This window comes from Trichoderma harzianum (genome assembly GCF_003025095.1).
Source record: "Trichoderma harzianum CBS 226.95 unplaced genomic scaffold M431scaffold_19, whole genome shotgun sequence".
Classification (NCBI taxonomy): domain Eukaryota; kingdom Fungi; phylum Ascomycota; class Sordariomycetes; order Hypocreales; family Hypocreaceae; genus Trichoderma; species Trichoderma harzianum.
The window spans coordinates 325,082-340,947 of NW_020209267.1; the positions used below are offsets into that span (position 1 = coordinate 325,082).

The 15,866-nt window shown below is 52.9% G+C and overlaps 5 protein-coding genes across 5 annotated transcripts; 3 read left to right on the plus strand and 2 right to left on the minus strand.

The window, feature by feature from the left end:
* Positions 1-215: 215 nt before the first annotated feature.
* M431DRAFT_126643 (hypothetical protein) lies at positions 216-4,240 on the plus strand (the record flags this gene model as incomplete). Its single annotated transcript, XM_024912293.1, has 4 exons — positions 216-612; positions 666-3,950; positions 4,032-4,132; positions 4,207-4,240. The coding sequence occupies exons 1-4, from the start codon at positions 514-516 to the stop codon at positions 4,238-4,240; spliced, it is 3,519 nt and encodes a 1,172-aa protein (XP_024769001.1). The 5' UTR covers positions 216-513.
* A 263-nt stretch (positions 4,241-4,503) lies between these two features.
* Positions 4,504-5,389, minus strand: M431DRAFT_20750 (hypothetical protein; the record flags this gene model as incomplete). Its single annotated transcript, XM_024913414.1, has 2 exons — positions 4,504-4,836; positions 4,925-5,389. The coding sequence occupies 2 exons, from the start codon at positions 5,387-5,389 to the stop codon at positions 4,504-4,506; spliced, it is 798 nt and encodes a 265-aa protein (XP_024769002.1).
* A 4,027-nt stretch (positions 5,390-9,416) lies between these two features.
* On the plus strand, positions 9,417-11,273 carry M431DRAFT_10198 (hypothetical protein; the record flags this gene model as incomplete). Its single annotated transcript, XM_024911371.1, has 7 exons — positions 9,417-9,624; positions 9,699-9,765; positions 9,945-10,038; positions 10,111-10,293; positions 10,352-10,403; positions 10,474-10,928; positions 10,989-11,273. 7 exons carry the CDS (start codon positions 9,417-9,419, stop codon positions 11,271-11,273), a joined length of 1,344 nt encoding a protein of 447 aa, XP_024769003.1.
* Positions 11,274-12,378: 1,105 nt separating this feature from the next.
* On the minus strand, positions 12,379-12,901 carry M431DRAFT_97793 (hypothetical protein; the record flags this gene model as incomplete). The annotated part of the gene is made up of 3 exons (XM_024924963.1): positions 12,379-12,653; positions 12,715-12,793; positions 12,872-12,901. The coding sequence occupies 3 exons, from the start codon at positions 12,899-12,901 to the stop codon at positions 12,379-12,381; spliced, it is 384 nt and encodes a 127-aa protein (XP_024769004.1).
* A 746-nt stretch (positions 12,902-13,647) lies between these two features.
* M431DRAFT_126657 (hypothetical protein) lies at positions 13,648-15,666 on the plus strand. Its single transcript, XM_024912294.1, has 2 exons — positions 13,648-14,824; positions 14,887-15,666. Exons 1-2 carry the CDS (start codon positions 13,847-13,849, stop codon positions 15,457-15,459), a joined length of 1,551 nt encoding a protein of 516 aa, XP_024769005.1. The 5' UTR covers positions 13,648-13,846; the 3' UTR covers positions 15,460-15,666.
* Positions 15,667-15,866: the final 200 nt, after the last annotated feature.

Here is a 15,866-nt window from a genome sequence, read left to right on the forward strand (position 1 = left end):
AATTCTTTCAGGGCTGGCCACTGTATAACACCTACAGTTTGGCAATTACAGAGATGCACATTTGGATTTCTCCTCGAGTATCCTGATTTGTAACTGTATTGCACAATGGTAAATGATATATACACAGATAAAAATACAAGTCATGTTATTAAAGATAACACATTCGAAGCTCATCATGGATTCACAGCCATGGATGTACATGCCTGTACCAGTAGCGCATGATGGGCGCCTTAGTCATGCCCGCTGTTTAGCTGCCTAACTGCCGAGCTGCTTTACCCCACGACGCGCTCAACGCGGTCAACGCGCAAGAACAAATTAATGGACTTTGACAAGCCTCATCGCATCGCTTATCGGCCAGAGGAGTTTGCAGGATGCATGCAACAGTGAGATGGAGCCCTGCTAATGTGTTAATGTAATCAATACTCTTCAATCATCGAGCGTCACATCCTTCCAGTCTTCCCTTGCACTTCCCAATCTGTGTGACTGGCGACAACCCGCAAACCACCATCGGCCATGGCGCCCCTCAAGCGATCACGAAGAGCCTCAGGCCAACAGGATGAAATCACAGATGTCACTGAAGCGCGTGCATCAATGGCCAATGGCATGCAGCCGGTATGTATGTTAGCATGCTGGGCAATCATTAGTTGGCTAACCGCGGGCGGCAGAGAAAACGAGTCCGGTTATCCGCTGATGACAGAGCAGAGGGTTCGAGCAGTAGAGCAGCAGAGACAAGACGAGACGATGGTTCATCTAGTTCCGAGAGCGAAAACGACGACGGAGATGACGATGACGACGCTCCGGCGTCTCCCCCGCAGACACAATACGAACTTATGAGAGACAATGGCTTTCGACACCTTCAGCATACGGATTGGGACGACCAGCAAGCTACGCAGAAGCTGATGCGCCGCACCACGACACAGACCCTTGACAACAACATGGTCGCCGAGAGTGGCATCATTGAAAGCATCACCTGTTACAACTTCATGTGCCACGAACGATTGCATGTGGAACTTGGTCCCTTGATCAACTTCATCGTGGGAGAGAACGGCAGTGGCAAGAGCGCTGTCTTGACAGCCCTAACACTATGCCTTGGTGGCAAGGCTAGTGATACTAACAGAGGTGGTAGCTTAAAGTCCTTTGTCAAGGAGGGACGTGAGCAAGGAAGTCTTGTTGTCAAGATCAAGAACGCTGGAACCGATGCATACCAACCCGACATCTACGGACCATCCATCACCGTCGAACGCCATTTTTCCAAATCTGGCAGCAGTGGCTTCAAGATCAAGACGGACCAGGGCAAGGTGGTCTCAACCAAAAAGCAGGAAGTTGATGAAATCTCGGAGTGGTATGCCTTGCAGATAGGGAACCCCCTGACAGTCCTCTCCCAAGATAATGCGCGACAGTTCCTCAACGCCGCAACCCCAGCGCAAAAGTACAAGTACTTCGTTTCTGGTGTCCAACTGGAACAACTGGACAATGACTATAAAATGTCTCAAGACACGTTGGACAAGACGCTCATTCTCCGCGAGGATCTCAACGAGAAGATAGGCCATGTCAAAAAGGAAATGGACGATGCCCAACGACTTGCTGAGATAGCCCAGAAGAACCAGGGCCTTCGCGAAAAGGCAAGGCACTATCGAAACCAGCTTGTCTGGTCACAGGTTGTCGAGCGGGAAAGAGAATTAGAACAGCGCAATGCCGACTTGAACAGGCGCGACGAAGAGCTCATTTCCTGGGAGGCGGACTGCGAAAAAGCGACAGAAGCCCTTGCAAAAGAGGAAGAGAAGCTGGCTCGGGTTCAAGAGGCCCGAGAAGCTCTCGGCAATGAAGAAAACACGTTTGAAGAGACAATGTTGGAGGCAGAGGCTGCGTGGAATGACGCCAAGAGGAAGCAAACAGAATTGCAGCGCGAAGAGCGAGATGCTCATATGCGGTTGAAGACTCTTCGGACAGACATACAATCCTGTGAGAGTAAGATCAAAGAGGAAGAAAAACGCTTAGACGGCGCATCGGGCTCTGCACGCGCACAGAAAGACCAGGAGCTCTCCGAGGCACAAGCGCAGGAGAAGAGAATAAATGAAGACATCAGTGAGGCCAGGGCCCGGGCACCAATGTATTCCGAAAAAATAAACGCAGCAAAAGAAGCGGCAAAGCGAGCTAATGAATTGCTGCAACAAAAGAAAAAGGAGGTAGTGATGGCGCAAAGGGGGGTCAAAGATCTCGAGCAGAGCAGCGGCTCAGCCCTTGATGGATATGATGCAGACCTCATAAGACTGGCCAAGGCCATTGAAAGGGAAACCGGTTTCGAAAGCAAGCCGCTGGGTCCCCTTGGCACGCATGTTACCCTCCGAAAGCCTGAGTGGTCTGGCATCCTCGAAAAAACTTTTGGTGAGAATCTGAATGCATTTGTCGTGCAGAGCAAGAGAGACCAAACAAAGCTGTCAAATCTGATTCAACACATGGGCCTAAGGAAACAGCCGCCAATCTATATCGCGTATGGAGGCACAATTGATACCAGCGCCCAAGAGCCAGATCCCGAATTCGACACCATTCTCAGAGTGCTGGCATTCGACAATGAGCTTGTTCGGTCGCAGCTTGTTATCAATAACCAGATCGAAAAGGTCATCTTAGTCAAGGACCGTCTTGAAGCGGAGCGAGTAATGATCGATAACAACGGTCCTCCTCGAAACGTGGTGGCTTGTATCTGCTTCCACGACGGCAGAGGGAAACGTGGTCATGGACTGAGAATCACAAACCGTTTCGGAACCATAGGCACAAGTCCTGTTACACCGACTAACTTGGCCCCTCGAATGCAATCAGATTCTGCTCAGCGGCTTCTTGTACAAAAGGAGAACCTCAGGCAACTAGGCTTGGAAGTGAAAGATCTAATAATCGAGGAGCGTCAGGCGCGTCAACAGTTGGAGGCCTGCGAGGCTGACCTTAAAGCGCATCAAAACAAACTCAAGGACTTGGAAAGGGATATCCGCCGAATCCAGGCGGATATCCAGCGGATATCACTGGATCTGGATGCGTTCGAGGGCGTTGACGGGCGTCTTGTGGCGCTGCGGGAGGAGCGAGAGGCGAAACAAACTGAAGAAGAGCAGCTTGGTCTGCAGTACGGCAACCTGAAACTGGAAAAGCGAGAACTGAGCAAGAAGGCGGAAGAGGCTAAGGCACGTCTCGATGCTGAAAAGGACGTTCGCAAGGATCACCAAAGCCGCGTGGCCAAGGCAGAAGACAAAGTCAAGAAACATGAGTCGGTTAGGAAGATTGCAGTCGCTCAAAAGAATGCCGCCTTTGAGAGGCGGGATATCGAGATAAACGAGAGGCGGCGGGCAGAGGCCAGGCGCGACCAGAAGATTGCTGAGGTGGCCGACTTCATCCAACAAGCCGAGCAAGTATCTCCAGATCGCGTTCATATCCCTGAAGACGAAACATATGCAAGTCTCGAGATCAAATACCAGAAGGTTCGCGAGCAGCTAGCACAGCGAGAGGCTCGACAAGGAGCCACAGACCAACAGATTTACGAGCGAGCTGTCGAGGCCAGAACGCGATACGAGGATGTGATGAAGAAGACGAGAGACGTGGATGACACCATTGCGAGCTTGAAGCAAGCCATCGAACACCGACTTCACCTATGGAGAATGTTTCAGAGACAAATAAGCGCTCGGATACGAATCCAGTTCAGTTATCTATTGAGCGAGCGTGGGTTCAGAGGCAAGATCGACATTGATCACCGGAACAGGAAGGTAAACCTCCAGATTGAGCCCGACAAGACACGAAAGAGCTCGTCTGGCCGCAACACCAAGACGTTATCGGGAGGCGAAAAGTCATTCTCTTCAATATGCATGCTTCTCTCCGTGTGGGAAGCCATTGGATCACCAATACGATGTCTGGATGAGTTTGACGTCTTCATGGATAATGTGAACCGTGCAATTAGCACAAACATGCTGGTAAGTCATTTACTGCGGATTTACAAAAAAGGGAAATGTGACTTGAGAGTGAGCTGCTAATTGAATGGTATTACAATACAGGTGGATGCTGCTCGACGATCAGTATCGCGGCAATACATCTTGATCACCCCGAATGCTATTGAGGGCCGAGCCAGGCTGGATAAAGATGTCAAAATCATTCGGTCAGTTCCATTGGCATTCGAACCTTTCTGGCGAATTGTGATTTTTATGGCTAACTCTCTACTCTATCTTACAGCTTGACCGATCCCCGCCAACGAACCCTAATCTAGAGTCAGAGCCTGCCACGTATGGCCGGGCTGTGAGTATATTTCGTGGGCGAAGTGTATTAGAGGGTGTGTGCAATATTTCTGGGACGCTGCTTCATTCGTGGGCTGTAAAAACAATAGGCGAATGTGTATATACATGAAACGGTGGCGAGCAAACTCGTCGGGAGTTGGGGAGCCTTGAGATGCTGATACTATTGTACATGATTCTTATGACTTGATTTAGACAGGGATGAGGATGTGGCTTAATGCGGATTGTGTCTAGAACGTCAGATAGGGACGCCCTTGCTTCTCAAGACATTGACGCCTGCATTGAGGGTGAAGCCAACCCATTGGCCTACGGCTCCCACAGTGCCCCCCACGGACTGGACCTCGCCCAGCCTTCGATGCAAGAACTGTCTTGTCTCGAGAAAGGACGGTGATCTGTCGTTGGTCATGAAGAGCTCACTGGAGCTGTATACCATGGAGAGAGCCGCCCGCTTGGTGTACCAGGAGGGATCGACGGCCTTGTCGCCGGCCAGGAACCAGATGTCGTCAGACAAGGCAGCCAGCTCAGCCAGCGACTTGGGCAGATAGCTGGGCTGCGCCATGATGGCCAGGGCCTGCAACAATAGCGCACACTCGGGTCAGCGAAACGCGCCAATGGGTGCGGTGTGTCTCACGAAGCAGACACGAACACGAACAACTCACCTCCTGCCATCTGTGTATGATGTCCCTGTTGCCCACCAGCCGCTCCCACGTCAAGGCAGCCACCTTGTCGCCCACGCTGGTCAACGAGTCATCCTCGAGCAGCTCGCGGCTCCTGTCGGCCAGTCTCTCGCGCTGGGCGACCAAGTGGTAGTGTATCAGGCTGAACTGGCCGTCGGGCAGGATGCCGGAGCTGATATCAGGGTAACCAGCGTCGCGAGCCCCGAGGCCAATAGCGCGCAGCGAGAAGCCGTGCTCAGGGACGTGCTTGTAGGCGGCGGCCAGGATTTCCCTGTCGACGGGCCCGAACGGCGGCGTCGACGGGTGGTCGTACGAGTGGTAGTGCTGCTGGCGCCGGCAGAGGGACGAAGGAGACGAGGCTGGCGTAGTCGCAGTCTTGCGAGCGATTGGGCCGCGGGCGGTCGAGGCCAGGCATCGTGCGGCGCGAGAGATGCAAGGGGAGGCCATTTTGGCGATTCGAGGAGGAATGAGCTGGCTTCTGGCTCTGGCTTTTTTGGCTTATGCCTATGCTATGCGACCAGGCGATTGCTGCGTGATTCTTATTGACTGGTTGTGCGAGGGGCTGTCTGCAAACTTTCAACTCGACTGAGAGCAAAGAGTGGATCCCCGGCGTGGGAGGCTAGATGCAGGGTGCTTTGCTTTTTTTGGGGGCCAGTTTACGGGAGAGCCATTGATACCTATGAGAATGGCCAGTGTGTCGTCTTTGCGGTATCTTCGACGTAATAGATATGAATACTTGTTACTGTGCGCGAGCCAATTGGCCATCTGGGCTTGCGATTGCGCATTATCTATGTGCTGTACGATGCACAGGTTTCTGGCCATAGGTCTATTCATAGCATTGTTACACAAAGGAGGTCTTGTATGTATGTAGCTTATGAGGCATCGCATCAATCACATCGCATCGCATCCTCACCGGGTGGGTTAGTCATCCCGCGGCCCTCATTGGGTTTGCCCAGTTGCCAGGGCCCAGCCTTCGGAAACACCCCCCGTCTGTGATTGCATCATGCATCCGGGAGAACAACTCAACAAACCAGAGCTGCCAGGTTTAGGAGCGACCAGGCGAAAGGCAGTTGGCCAATCAATGCCTGGTGGCAGGCGATATGGCCGGGGGGCTGGGGGCATGTCTGCCGCAAAACACGCCAGCATATTAGAGGGCCTACAGGCACAGCACGAGCACATCAAGTCCCATCCCATGGGCTCCATTGCACACAATGCCGGGCCGATCCCAGCCAGATGCTTGGGCTGCCACCGGTGCTTGGGTCTGTCGTTCTCGGGCGCAGGTAAGGTCGGTACAGGTATTACTGGCAGTGCCGATACGAGCAAGGGGCCCAGGCAAGGTGGGATCTGGAGCCGATGAACGGGCAGTCGTACATAATACCACCGGCTGAATTGAATTGAGGATCTGGAGCTTAACCCACTACCCTGAAAATGCCTTAGTCAGGCACGGTGACTCTCCATTCGAAAATTGATCTCCAGCTCTCTGTCCAGCTGCGCGCGTGCAAGCTCTAAAGCTGGTCTGCTAGTAGGCCTAGTAGTAGGTTAGGTTAGTCGCTGAACTGATGTGCTCCCCCCTCACCGATCTTCTCGGGTAGGGCACCTTAGCCATCCTGTTAGTGCTCTTGCTCCGCTGTTCCCGCCCTGCACCTTATTGAGCCGCCTCAGCGATCAGTGCTCTAGCACAGGCTGCTAGCAGTGCCATCGATTCAAGCTTTGGTGCCTTTTGCTGCTAAGCCCACACGTGCTGCCGGCCTAGAACTTGCCCTTCCGGCCTTCTTCTCTCCTCTCTCCTCCTGTCCTCTTCCTCTTTCGCATCCAATCCGATTCCCCTGCTCCATCCTCGTACATTATTGCACCAGACGGCACTCCGAGGCCGCCACTTTTTGCACACTCCAGCCCGCGAAAGCCTCCAATAGGGATCGCCCCCGGCTGCCCCGGCCACACGAGTCCGTTCCCGAGCAAACGACCAAGGAGGAGAAAACTCTACTTTTGTCCCCTTCGACCCTTGTCCCCTCATAGGGCCGGGTGTGGGAGCTTCCCTGAGCACTTTTCGCCCATCCATCTGCGCGGTCCCCGGAACCGAGCCCATACGCTGTCACCTACATAGTTTTTCTCCTCCCACGGCCAACTGTCCGACCCAGACCGGCATCGTTTTTTTCCCCGGGCTCAATCCACGCTAAAAGCTTGGGAGATAACCACATCAACGTACGTACTGTCCTCCTGGTGGCCACACCTCCCACGCAAGGCCGCTGCAAAGCTGGACGCAATGAGCGACGTGCATGCATCCAACTCGCCTTTGTTGCTACCCCATGCTGCGTGAAAGTTCGCTGCTGGCCTGACCTGGCTTTTTGCTGGCGGGCTCTCCCACTCTCTCCCATCTCCCACCAGCTCGGCCCACGAGCCAATGCTGCCGACCCCCCTGCCACCCATCACCATCACCTTTGACCGGGTTGTTGTTGCTTTGGGATTTTTTTGTCCTTGATTTTCATTTTTCATTTTTTCAGTTTTCTTCTCTCTCTCCTCTCCCCAGCACAGCATCTTTCCTATCTACCTATTACCTACCAGTTCACCTACCAAGTAGTGGGTTAGTTTTTAGTAGTAGCCTGGTACTGGAACCTTGGCTGTTGGCTAGATCCTTGATACTGTGCTCGTTCCCCAAGCCGTGCTGATACAGAGAGCACTGTACTCACTCGTACGAGCTTCCCGTGGAAAAAAGCAATCCATTGATCCATAGCAGGATCTGCAGCTCTAGCTACTCCCCCCTGCTTCCACTTTCCATCAACCTGCTCTAGCTCTGGTGCCTCGTCGTGCCTTGCAAGGTACTTGTTTCTCGCTGCGCCGGTTTAGGTAGTAGTAGTCACAGCTCTGCATCTTGGCCCCCCTCCGTCCTCCCTCAGCCTCTGCACGCTCATTCGTCGCCTGGTCCCCTCCCGGTCCGCGCGTTCTTTTCCCCTTCTCACCACCAGGCTTGAACAATAACCATGCGCCTCTGTCCTACCCCCCTCCCACTCCCAATTGCGACTTACTGGTACTGTACGAGTTACTGCACTGCAGCCCGCTCGCTCGCGTTCCAATTCTGTTGCTGACTGCTGCTGTGGCTTGCCCTCTCTCCAGAAGCCACCCATAATTCTGCCGTCGTCGCGACCTGGCTCGAGCTGCCCTCCAATCTGTTGAGACACCCGGTTTGCCTTTGACTGCACCAGCTGCCACGCGCGACAAGGCTCAAGGCACAAGGCACAAAGCCTCTCTCCTCCTTTGTATCGCATAAACCGCCATGGGTACGTCTTTTCTCTCTCGGCTCCCTCTGCTCTGTCTATATCTCTGCCTCCATCTGCCGGTTCGATCTCTGCTCGACTCGCACCAAAGCTCTCTCGCTCTTTTTGCTTTCTGGCCAAGACGCGTGCTGCCAGCCTCGGTGCCGTCACTGACGCCCGGCTGAACTTTTTTTTTCCCTTCCAAAACAGCTCTGCCTTGCTTTGCCTTTGTCTTTTATTTCCCCTTCCCTACCTGAAAACTCTCCGAAAAGAGCAGCCAGAGGACGCCTCTGCTTCATTCAACGTGATACCACTTTGGATGTAACTTGTCGCCCCCGTTGCCGGCCGATACGTCTCTTCTTCTCGACTCGCCTCTCTCCGTCCACTGCATTATCATTGACCCCCCTTACCTGCATGTGCTCCCGCCTTGCTACTCCGCATACTTCTCATCACTTTACACCCCACCACTACCCGGGTACATGACTATTATTTCAATCATGCCGTTCTTTTCCTCCATCTCTTTTGGCACAATTTCCTTTTACTTTGAGGAGGGCTCTTGCAGCGCCAGTTTTCTAACCTTTGTCTTTTAGCTGACTCCGGCGATAACTACCGACCGGTAAGTTTACATCATTTACTTTGACCTACCCTTTCTCCTACATACACGCATTTCATCACTTCTCGCCTTGGTGCGAACCCACCAACTTCCTGTGGCCTCGCGCCTTGGCCTCCTTGAACAAAAATCCTACGACACCACCCCGCAGCGGCCACCTTGTTTCCTATGCCCTATCCCACGGGGAGAGGCGTCGCCAGCAAGAGTCAAGTTTGCGGTACGAAGCTGTCGTTGGATTGTGAAGCTTGTCTGCTCAATTGCCCGGCCGTGGCAAATGCCCAGCTTGGATTGAATGCGCTGTCTTCTTTGTTGGGGAGCCATATATAATGGCTACCTACCTATGAAAACAGGCCGAGTGTCACTTTGGGCAGCCCGTGGCTCGACTGCATTCCGGATAAACCATTCATCTAGCCTAGCCTAACCCTACCAACGTCACAACTCACACTATCTTGTCCTGAAAACGTTTGTACTGATCGGCCCACAGCGTGAGAGGTCTCGATCACCTCGGCGACGATCTAGGAGTCCAGGCCGACAGTCTCGTCGGCGGTCTTATTCGCCTCGCAGCAGATCAAATAGTCGGGACGACTATCGACGGGGCCGCGATCGCTCCCCAATGACTGGAACAGGAGCTGCACCAGCTGGTGGTCCCACTGGCAATTACGCGGGACAGCAATCCCATCGATCATACGAAGAACGGGCCGCAGCCCGAGAGCAGATGATGAGCAACATCCGAGAGACGTCCCAGCAGGACCGCCGCGTCTATGTCGGCAATCTCTCATACGACGTCAAGTGGCATCATCTCAAGGACTTTATGAGACAGGGTGAGATCAGGACTCTACGAATATGGGCATGGTGAAAGGATCAAAAACTGACCAGGGATACCCCAATGTTACAGCTGGAGAGGTACTCTTTGCCGATGTACTATTACTTCCAAATGGAATGTCGAAGGTGGGCTTCATCGCGTAGCTTTGGTTGGCTTTCTTTTGTAGTTTTCTTCCCTTTCTGGTTTTGATGGATGGTTGGGTTGACGGGTTGGGACGTTGTCCTGGGAATAATTGTAGGGATGCGGGTAAGTTTCTCTCTCTTGAATCCTGTTGCGGCACCTGTCTTTTCATTGTTTGCTAATTGCTGGTGGTAACAGAATTGTGGAATATGCTACAAGGGAGCAAGCTCAGCAGGCTGTTACTCAACTCAGCAACCAGAACCTAATGGGTCGCCTTGTCTACGTTCGAGAGGTAGGTGAATCCCGATGCTAACGCATGTAACCTGGCGCCGACGGTTTGGTTTTCTAACGTTTTAATCATCAGGATCGCGAAGCTGAACCTCGCTTCATCGGCGCTACGGGAACCAGCTCCCGCGGCGGATACGGTGGTGGTGGTGGTGGTGGCGGCATGCCCGGCGGAGGATTCAACGCTGGATATGCTGGCGGTCCCCCCGGCGGTGGTGGTGCTGGTGGAGGCGGCGGTGGCCGCCAAATCTACGTTGCCAACGTCTGTTCACTCAGTCCGTGATGTGTCGTGAGAGTATCTTAACTGACTCCCCTTTTAGCTCCCCTACAATGTCGGCTGGCAGGACTTGAAAGACCTTTTCCGACAAGCAGGTAAGTTGGCCGCTGCTTCATCGAATAGTTGCATCATCAAGTGTACCGTGGCATTAACGCTTTCGTGCAGCCCGAATTGGCGGAGTGATGCGTGCTGATGTGCACGTCGGTCCCGACGGCAGACCTAAGGGTTCAGGAATCGTCGTCTTTGAGAGCCCCGACGATGCACGGAGCGCTATCCAGCAGTTCAACGGCTACGACTGGCAAGGCCGCATGCTCGAAGTTCGCGAAGACCGCTTTGCCGGTGGCGGCGGCATGGGCTTTGGTGGCCGTGGAGGATACGGCGGCGGCATGCGCGGTGGTTTCGGCGGCGGCTTTGGAGGTCGCGGCGGCTTCGGTGGACGTGGAGGATTTGGCGGAGGCTTCGGTGGACGTGGGGGCTTCGGCGGCGCTGGAGGACCTGGTGTAGGTGCCGGGGGTGGTGGCGACTTCGGTGCTGCCGCTCCGCCAACCGTACTCCCCAATCCCTTCACCGATAACGCAACTGCCGGCACGGAAAAGGGCGAGATCATATACGTTCGAAATGTAAGTTCTGATCGCTCTCCAATGCACCGTCTGTTGGGCCGGTGCTAACACGCGCTATAGCTCCCTTGGTCGACTAGCAATGACGACCTAGTCGAGCTCTTTACGACGATTGGCAAGGTGGAACAGGCCGAGATTCAGTATGAGCCTAGCGGCAGATCTCGAGGCACCGGCGTGGTTCGTTTTGACTCTGCCGACACTGCTGAGACGGCAATCGCCAAGTTCCAGGGCTACCAGTATGGTGGTCGACCGCTCAACCTGAGCTTCGTCAAATACCTGAACCAGCCCGGAAGCGACAGCATGGAAACCGACGCTCATGCTGGCTTGACACAGGACCAGATCATGTAGGAGATCTCGGTTTGAGTCATCTCAGCCTGACTTCTTTTGACTCTGGGTTTCGTTTTCTTTTGACACATGATCTTTCGCTGGGTTGTTCTTCGCTTTTTTTTCCTTGTTCACTTCTTATCACTTTCATTTGCACAGTTCGTCTAGGGTTACTGAAAATTTGATTTGCGGACATGCTATATTTAAAGTCGTGGGGGATTCTATTTCAATCAAGGGGCATCACTTCATCGAAACCAGCTCTGACTGGCCGGGTAGGATGCCACTCTGGAAGATGAGGGGCAAAAAGAAATTGAGTTTTTATGTCTTTGGGTCTGGCAAGGAAATGAGCAGCAGAAGGTGGTGACCGTGGTTATTGAGTTTCTTATTCCTTTCTCTATCTCGGGTTCTCGAAGCGGTGCGTAGGAGAGCGTGGTGAAGATGCGTGTTTCAAGCGTGACGTGATATTGCGGATTGGATGGGCGGCGAAGGATGCCACCCTTATAGAACCTAACTGCCATGGCCTTCTTTAGCCTGGAGTTTGAGACCTAAGCGTAGGAAAGAACAGGAGATTGGGCGGTATAATGACTAGGAGGCACTACTATGGTGGGCATGGCATATACATCTCGCACATAATGTTATATTAAGGGTCTCGGGTACATCAGGCCAGGCATTGGAACAGACTGTGAGACGAAGGGGCTTGTATACTATACAGGAGAAGCCTATAATCGGATAAACCAAGAATAAAGCTACCGCAACGATTCTTTGTTCCTGCAGTGATAATCGATGTAGTCTTGCTTTTGGTCTGTATTGATACTAGAGTAGATATCTCGATGGTTCCTACATACGCCGTCAACCCTGGTAGTCGGAGCAGTGCAGTATGGACTAAGTGATGAATAGAGCGCCATATATTGGTTTGAAATAGTCGAGTCTCGCTAAAAACCACCAAGAAAATCCTCTGCTGCCGTGATTCTTCATTGTCAGTCGGAGGGGCACGAGACCACCACTCTGCCACCTCGGACAACAAACCTCGACTTTGCCACCGTCTCTGCTTCTCTTTTTAGGTCCAATGCGACCATTCCGCCAGCCATCTTCCCGGTTCTTTCTTTTCCCCTCCTTTTTCATACTCCCCCTACGCAGTAGCCTTCTTCTTCTTCGCCTTGGCCTTCGACTTCTTCTTGTCCCTAGGCTTGAGCGCCCCCATCCCCGCCTTGCAGACGTCGGCGTAGCGCGCGTAAAAGGCCTCGAGCTCGTGCGGTTCGACGACGGTGGAGAGCTTGTCCTTGTCGGAGCGGTCGCGCTTGGACTTGCCGTTTGTGGCGCGGACGATGATGGGGAGGGGCTTGTTGGGGAGGAGGTCGGGGAAGAGCTTTGCCATTGTGGACTTTTCGGAGGGGTCGTATGTGACTGTTTTTTGTGAGAAGTTTGAAACCCATTTTGATCACGGGAGAATTGGGTGACATCTTACGGCGTTTCTGGGTTAGGTATATGGCGCCATGGTCGCTGCCTTTTCTGTGGTTGAACAGATGGCCGAGCTTGTCGAAGAACTGGACATGCGCGAGTTAGCCAATGCCACACACAAGCAGTGCGGAAATGGAGTGAAGAGGAGGAGAAGGGGTACTGACCTCGTCCTGGCTGAGGTGCGCTGAAGCCATCTCGGGCGAGGGAGGGAGGAGCGGGAGGTTTGCTGGCGGAAGACTGGGCGACGAACGTTGGAAGTGGGATGTCGATGTCGCTAGCTTGGAGAAGGATAATCTGGAGTAGATAACGATAAGGATTTGGTGCGGTTTTAGTGGATGTGCAGGTACAACGTATTGCAGAGAAGGATATTGAATTGACTTGCGCTACCTATAATTTGCCTGCCTGCGTATAAATAAACTTATGATTAAGAATAATTATTAATTACTGGGTCATAGTTTCATTATAGAATGGCATTCTATGATGTCTTTGACTGTTTGAATGGCAATCACCGTGTCTTCTTGTAACTCTCCATGTATATGTTAAATGCCTGTTATAGCAGTCCTACAGCGCCATTCAATCCAATTCAATGCCATCAATTCTGCTCTGGATTCAAAACTAGCTAAAGTACTTCAACTCGTTCAATGGGGTTGCATTCAAATAGTTCGGGTTAGATAATCAAATCTGGCTGCGAAATCGGCAAGCAATAGTCTACATGGCCATTAATTCGGCTCAATGCTATCCTAATACTGTAGCACTTCCAATAGGCTGTGGCGCATCTGCTTTCGTGCCTATGCCTGCTGTGTGGGTGCTGTGCTAATGCAGCATCGCCCCTGTAAGCCTGGCTAGTTCCCTGGCCCATGCTAACATGGAAAGGACAGCATACCCTCTTTTTTCCCTTGCCAGGCTCCATTCGTTGAAGCGTTATAACTTCCCTTTCCGCGCTCCCCACATGTGCCACACCTGATCGAGACACGAATATATAGATGCGTCTATCTTGACACGTCTCACTCTTGCGACTGCACTCATCTGTTCAAGTCGCTCTTACCAGCTTCGTTGTGTCCATTGTTTGGCGACACAGGTTTCGTGCTCAATCTCCCTCTTAGTATCTAGCCTCGATCACGATCACCACCGTCGCAAAGATGCGCCTTTGCCTGCCAAACCTGCTTGTGACGGCTGCACTTATATCGGCCGGCGCCGTGTTGGCGCAAGACATTCCCACCGATGTGCCCGTATCAGTTCTCCTGACTTCAGCCCAGGAGCATCTCACAAAGGGCGAGACTAACGAGGCCTTGGCCTATTTCGATGCGGCCATCGCTCGAGATCCGACCAACTACCTGTCATTCTTCAAGCGGGCCACCACGTACCTGTCACTCGGTCGCGCAAACCTCGCAACTGAAGATTTCAACAAGGTGCTCTCGCTGAAACCCGGGTTTTCAGGCGCCCACGTTCAGCTTGCCAAAATCAAGGCCAAGGCTGCCGAATGGGACGGCGCAAGAGCTGACTACGCCGCGGCCGGCGAAGGGTCTGACTCGCCCGACGTCCAGAGTCTGACGGCGGCGGAGGAGTCGATGAAGCTGGCCTTTGCTGCCGAAAAAGAGGGTAAATGGGAGGAATGCGTCAACCACGCAGGGGACGCCATCGTTACCGCCTCCAGGTACATCCCGTTGCGCGAGACGCGATCCCACTGTCGCTTTGAGCGAGGCGAGTTGGAAGAAGCCATTGGCGATCTTCGCCACGTGCTGCAGATGCGCCCTGGAGACATCTCCCCCCACGTCGTCATCTCGGCTGTTTCGTTCTACAATCTCGCAGATCTCGACGCTGGCGTCGGCCAGATCCGAAAGTGTCTCCATTCCGATCCAGACTCTAAAGTCTGCAAAAAGCTACACAAGCAGCAAAAGGCCATTACCAAGGCATTTACCAAAGTAAATGGTCAATTGAGCAAGGGACAGTATACAACGGCGAGCAGAGGGTTGGTTGGGACAGAAGAAGACACTGGGCTCCTCCAGACCGTCAAAGAACAGGTCGATGAGCTACGCCAGGATGGAAGAATACCCGCCCAAGGGAGAGTGTTACTGTACGAACAGCTGGTTGAGATGGTTTGCCAGGCCTACGTTGAGGTAAGTTGCATGATATGCCTACGGCGGCTACCAAGTCTCAAGCTAACGACAATGTGTCACAGTCAACAAGCAAGCATGCCGATAGGTATTGCGACGAGGCAGTTCAACTAAATGAAGATTCATTCTGGGGCCAGCTGCATCGCGCCAAAACATTACTCAAGAAAGAAGAGTTCGAGGCGGCTATTCAGACGCTAGAAAACGCAGCCAACGCGCACCCAGACAAGAGAGACAAGATCAACCCACTTCTTAACAAGGCACAGATTGAACTCAAGCGGAGCAAGACAAAGGACTACTACAAGGTGCTTGGCGTTGCCCACGATGCTGATGAGAGACAGATCAAATCAGCATACCGCAAGGCGTCCAAGCAGTTCCACCCAGACAAGGCCGTGAAGTCGGGCATGAGCAAAGAGGAGGCCGAGAAGAAGATGGCGGGTATTAATGAGGCGTACGAGGTGCTGAGCGACCCCGAACTGCGCGCCCGGTTTGACAGAGGAGACGACCCCAACAACCAAGAGAGAGGAAACCCATTCCAAGGATCACCGTTTGGAGGCCAGCACTGGGCGTTCCAGCAGCCAGGCGGCGGCGGTGGGCAGCAGTTCAAGTTTCAGTTTAACAACGGACCGTTTGGATTCTAAAGCAGCAGCGGAGTTTTTTTGTCTTTTTGTTTCCCTTTTATTTTTATTTTACAGAGATGGATAGATAGATCCCCGTCATCATCGTCATCGTCATCACCACCAATGCGTAGCGTTCACCCATGCCAAATACATACCTTAGGTACAATAGATGCAATACACACACTTGCATTCATTCAAAGAAACAAAATAGATAAAATTCAACCTAAGTATACAACAAAAATGACTAACTCAGCCCAGCCTATACCCTTTTTTCACATGCATCGGCGAGGCCCCGGGTTGAAAATGCTCACATCAACTGTATCATTGTATATCCCGGGATTACTCCGCTGCTTGAGCTACTTGCCAAGGTGGGGCTTCGCACACCTCGCAATTGCCTCCCGGACTCCGAGGCCGTCAACGGAGAAGAG

What these genes read in the sequence shown, in the direction of transcription:
- M431DRAFT_126657 (XM_024912294.1), top strand. Translation starts at nt 13,847, where the DNA reads ATGCGCCTTTGCCTGCCAAACCTGCTTGTGACGGCTGCACTTATATCG. An exon ending in TTTGCCAGGCCTACGTTGAG is followed by an intron (nt 14,825 to 14,886) that starts GTAAGTTGCATG and finishes AATGTGTCACAG; the next exon opens with TCAACAAGCAAGCATGCCGA.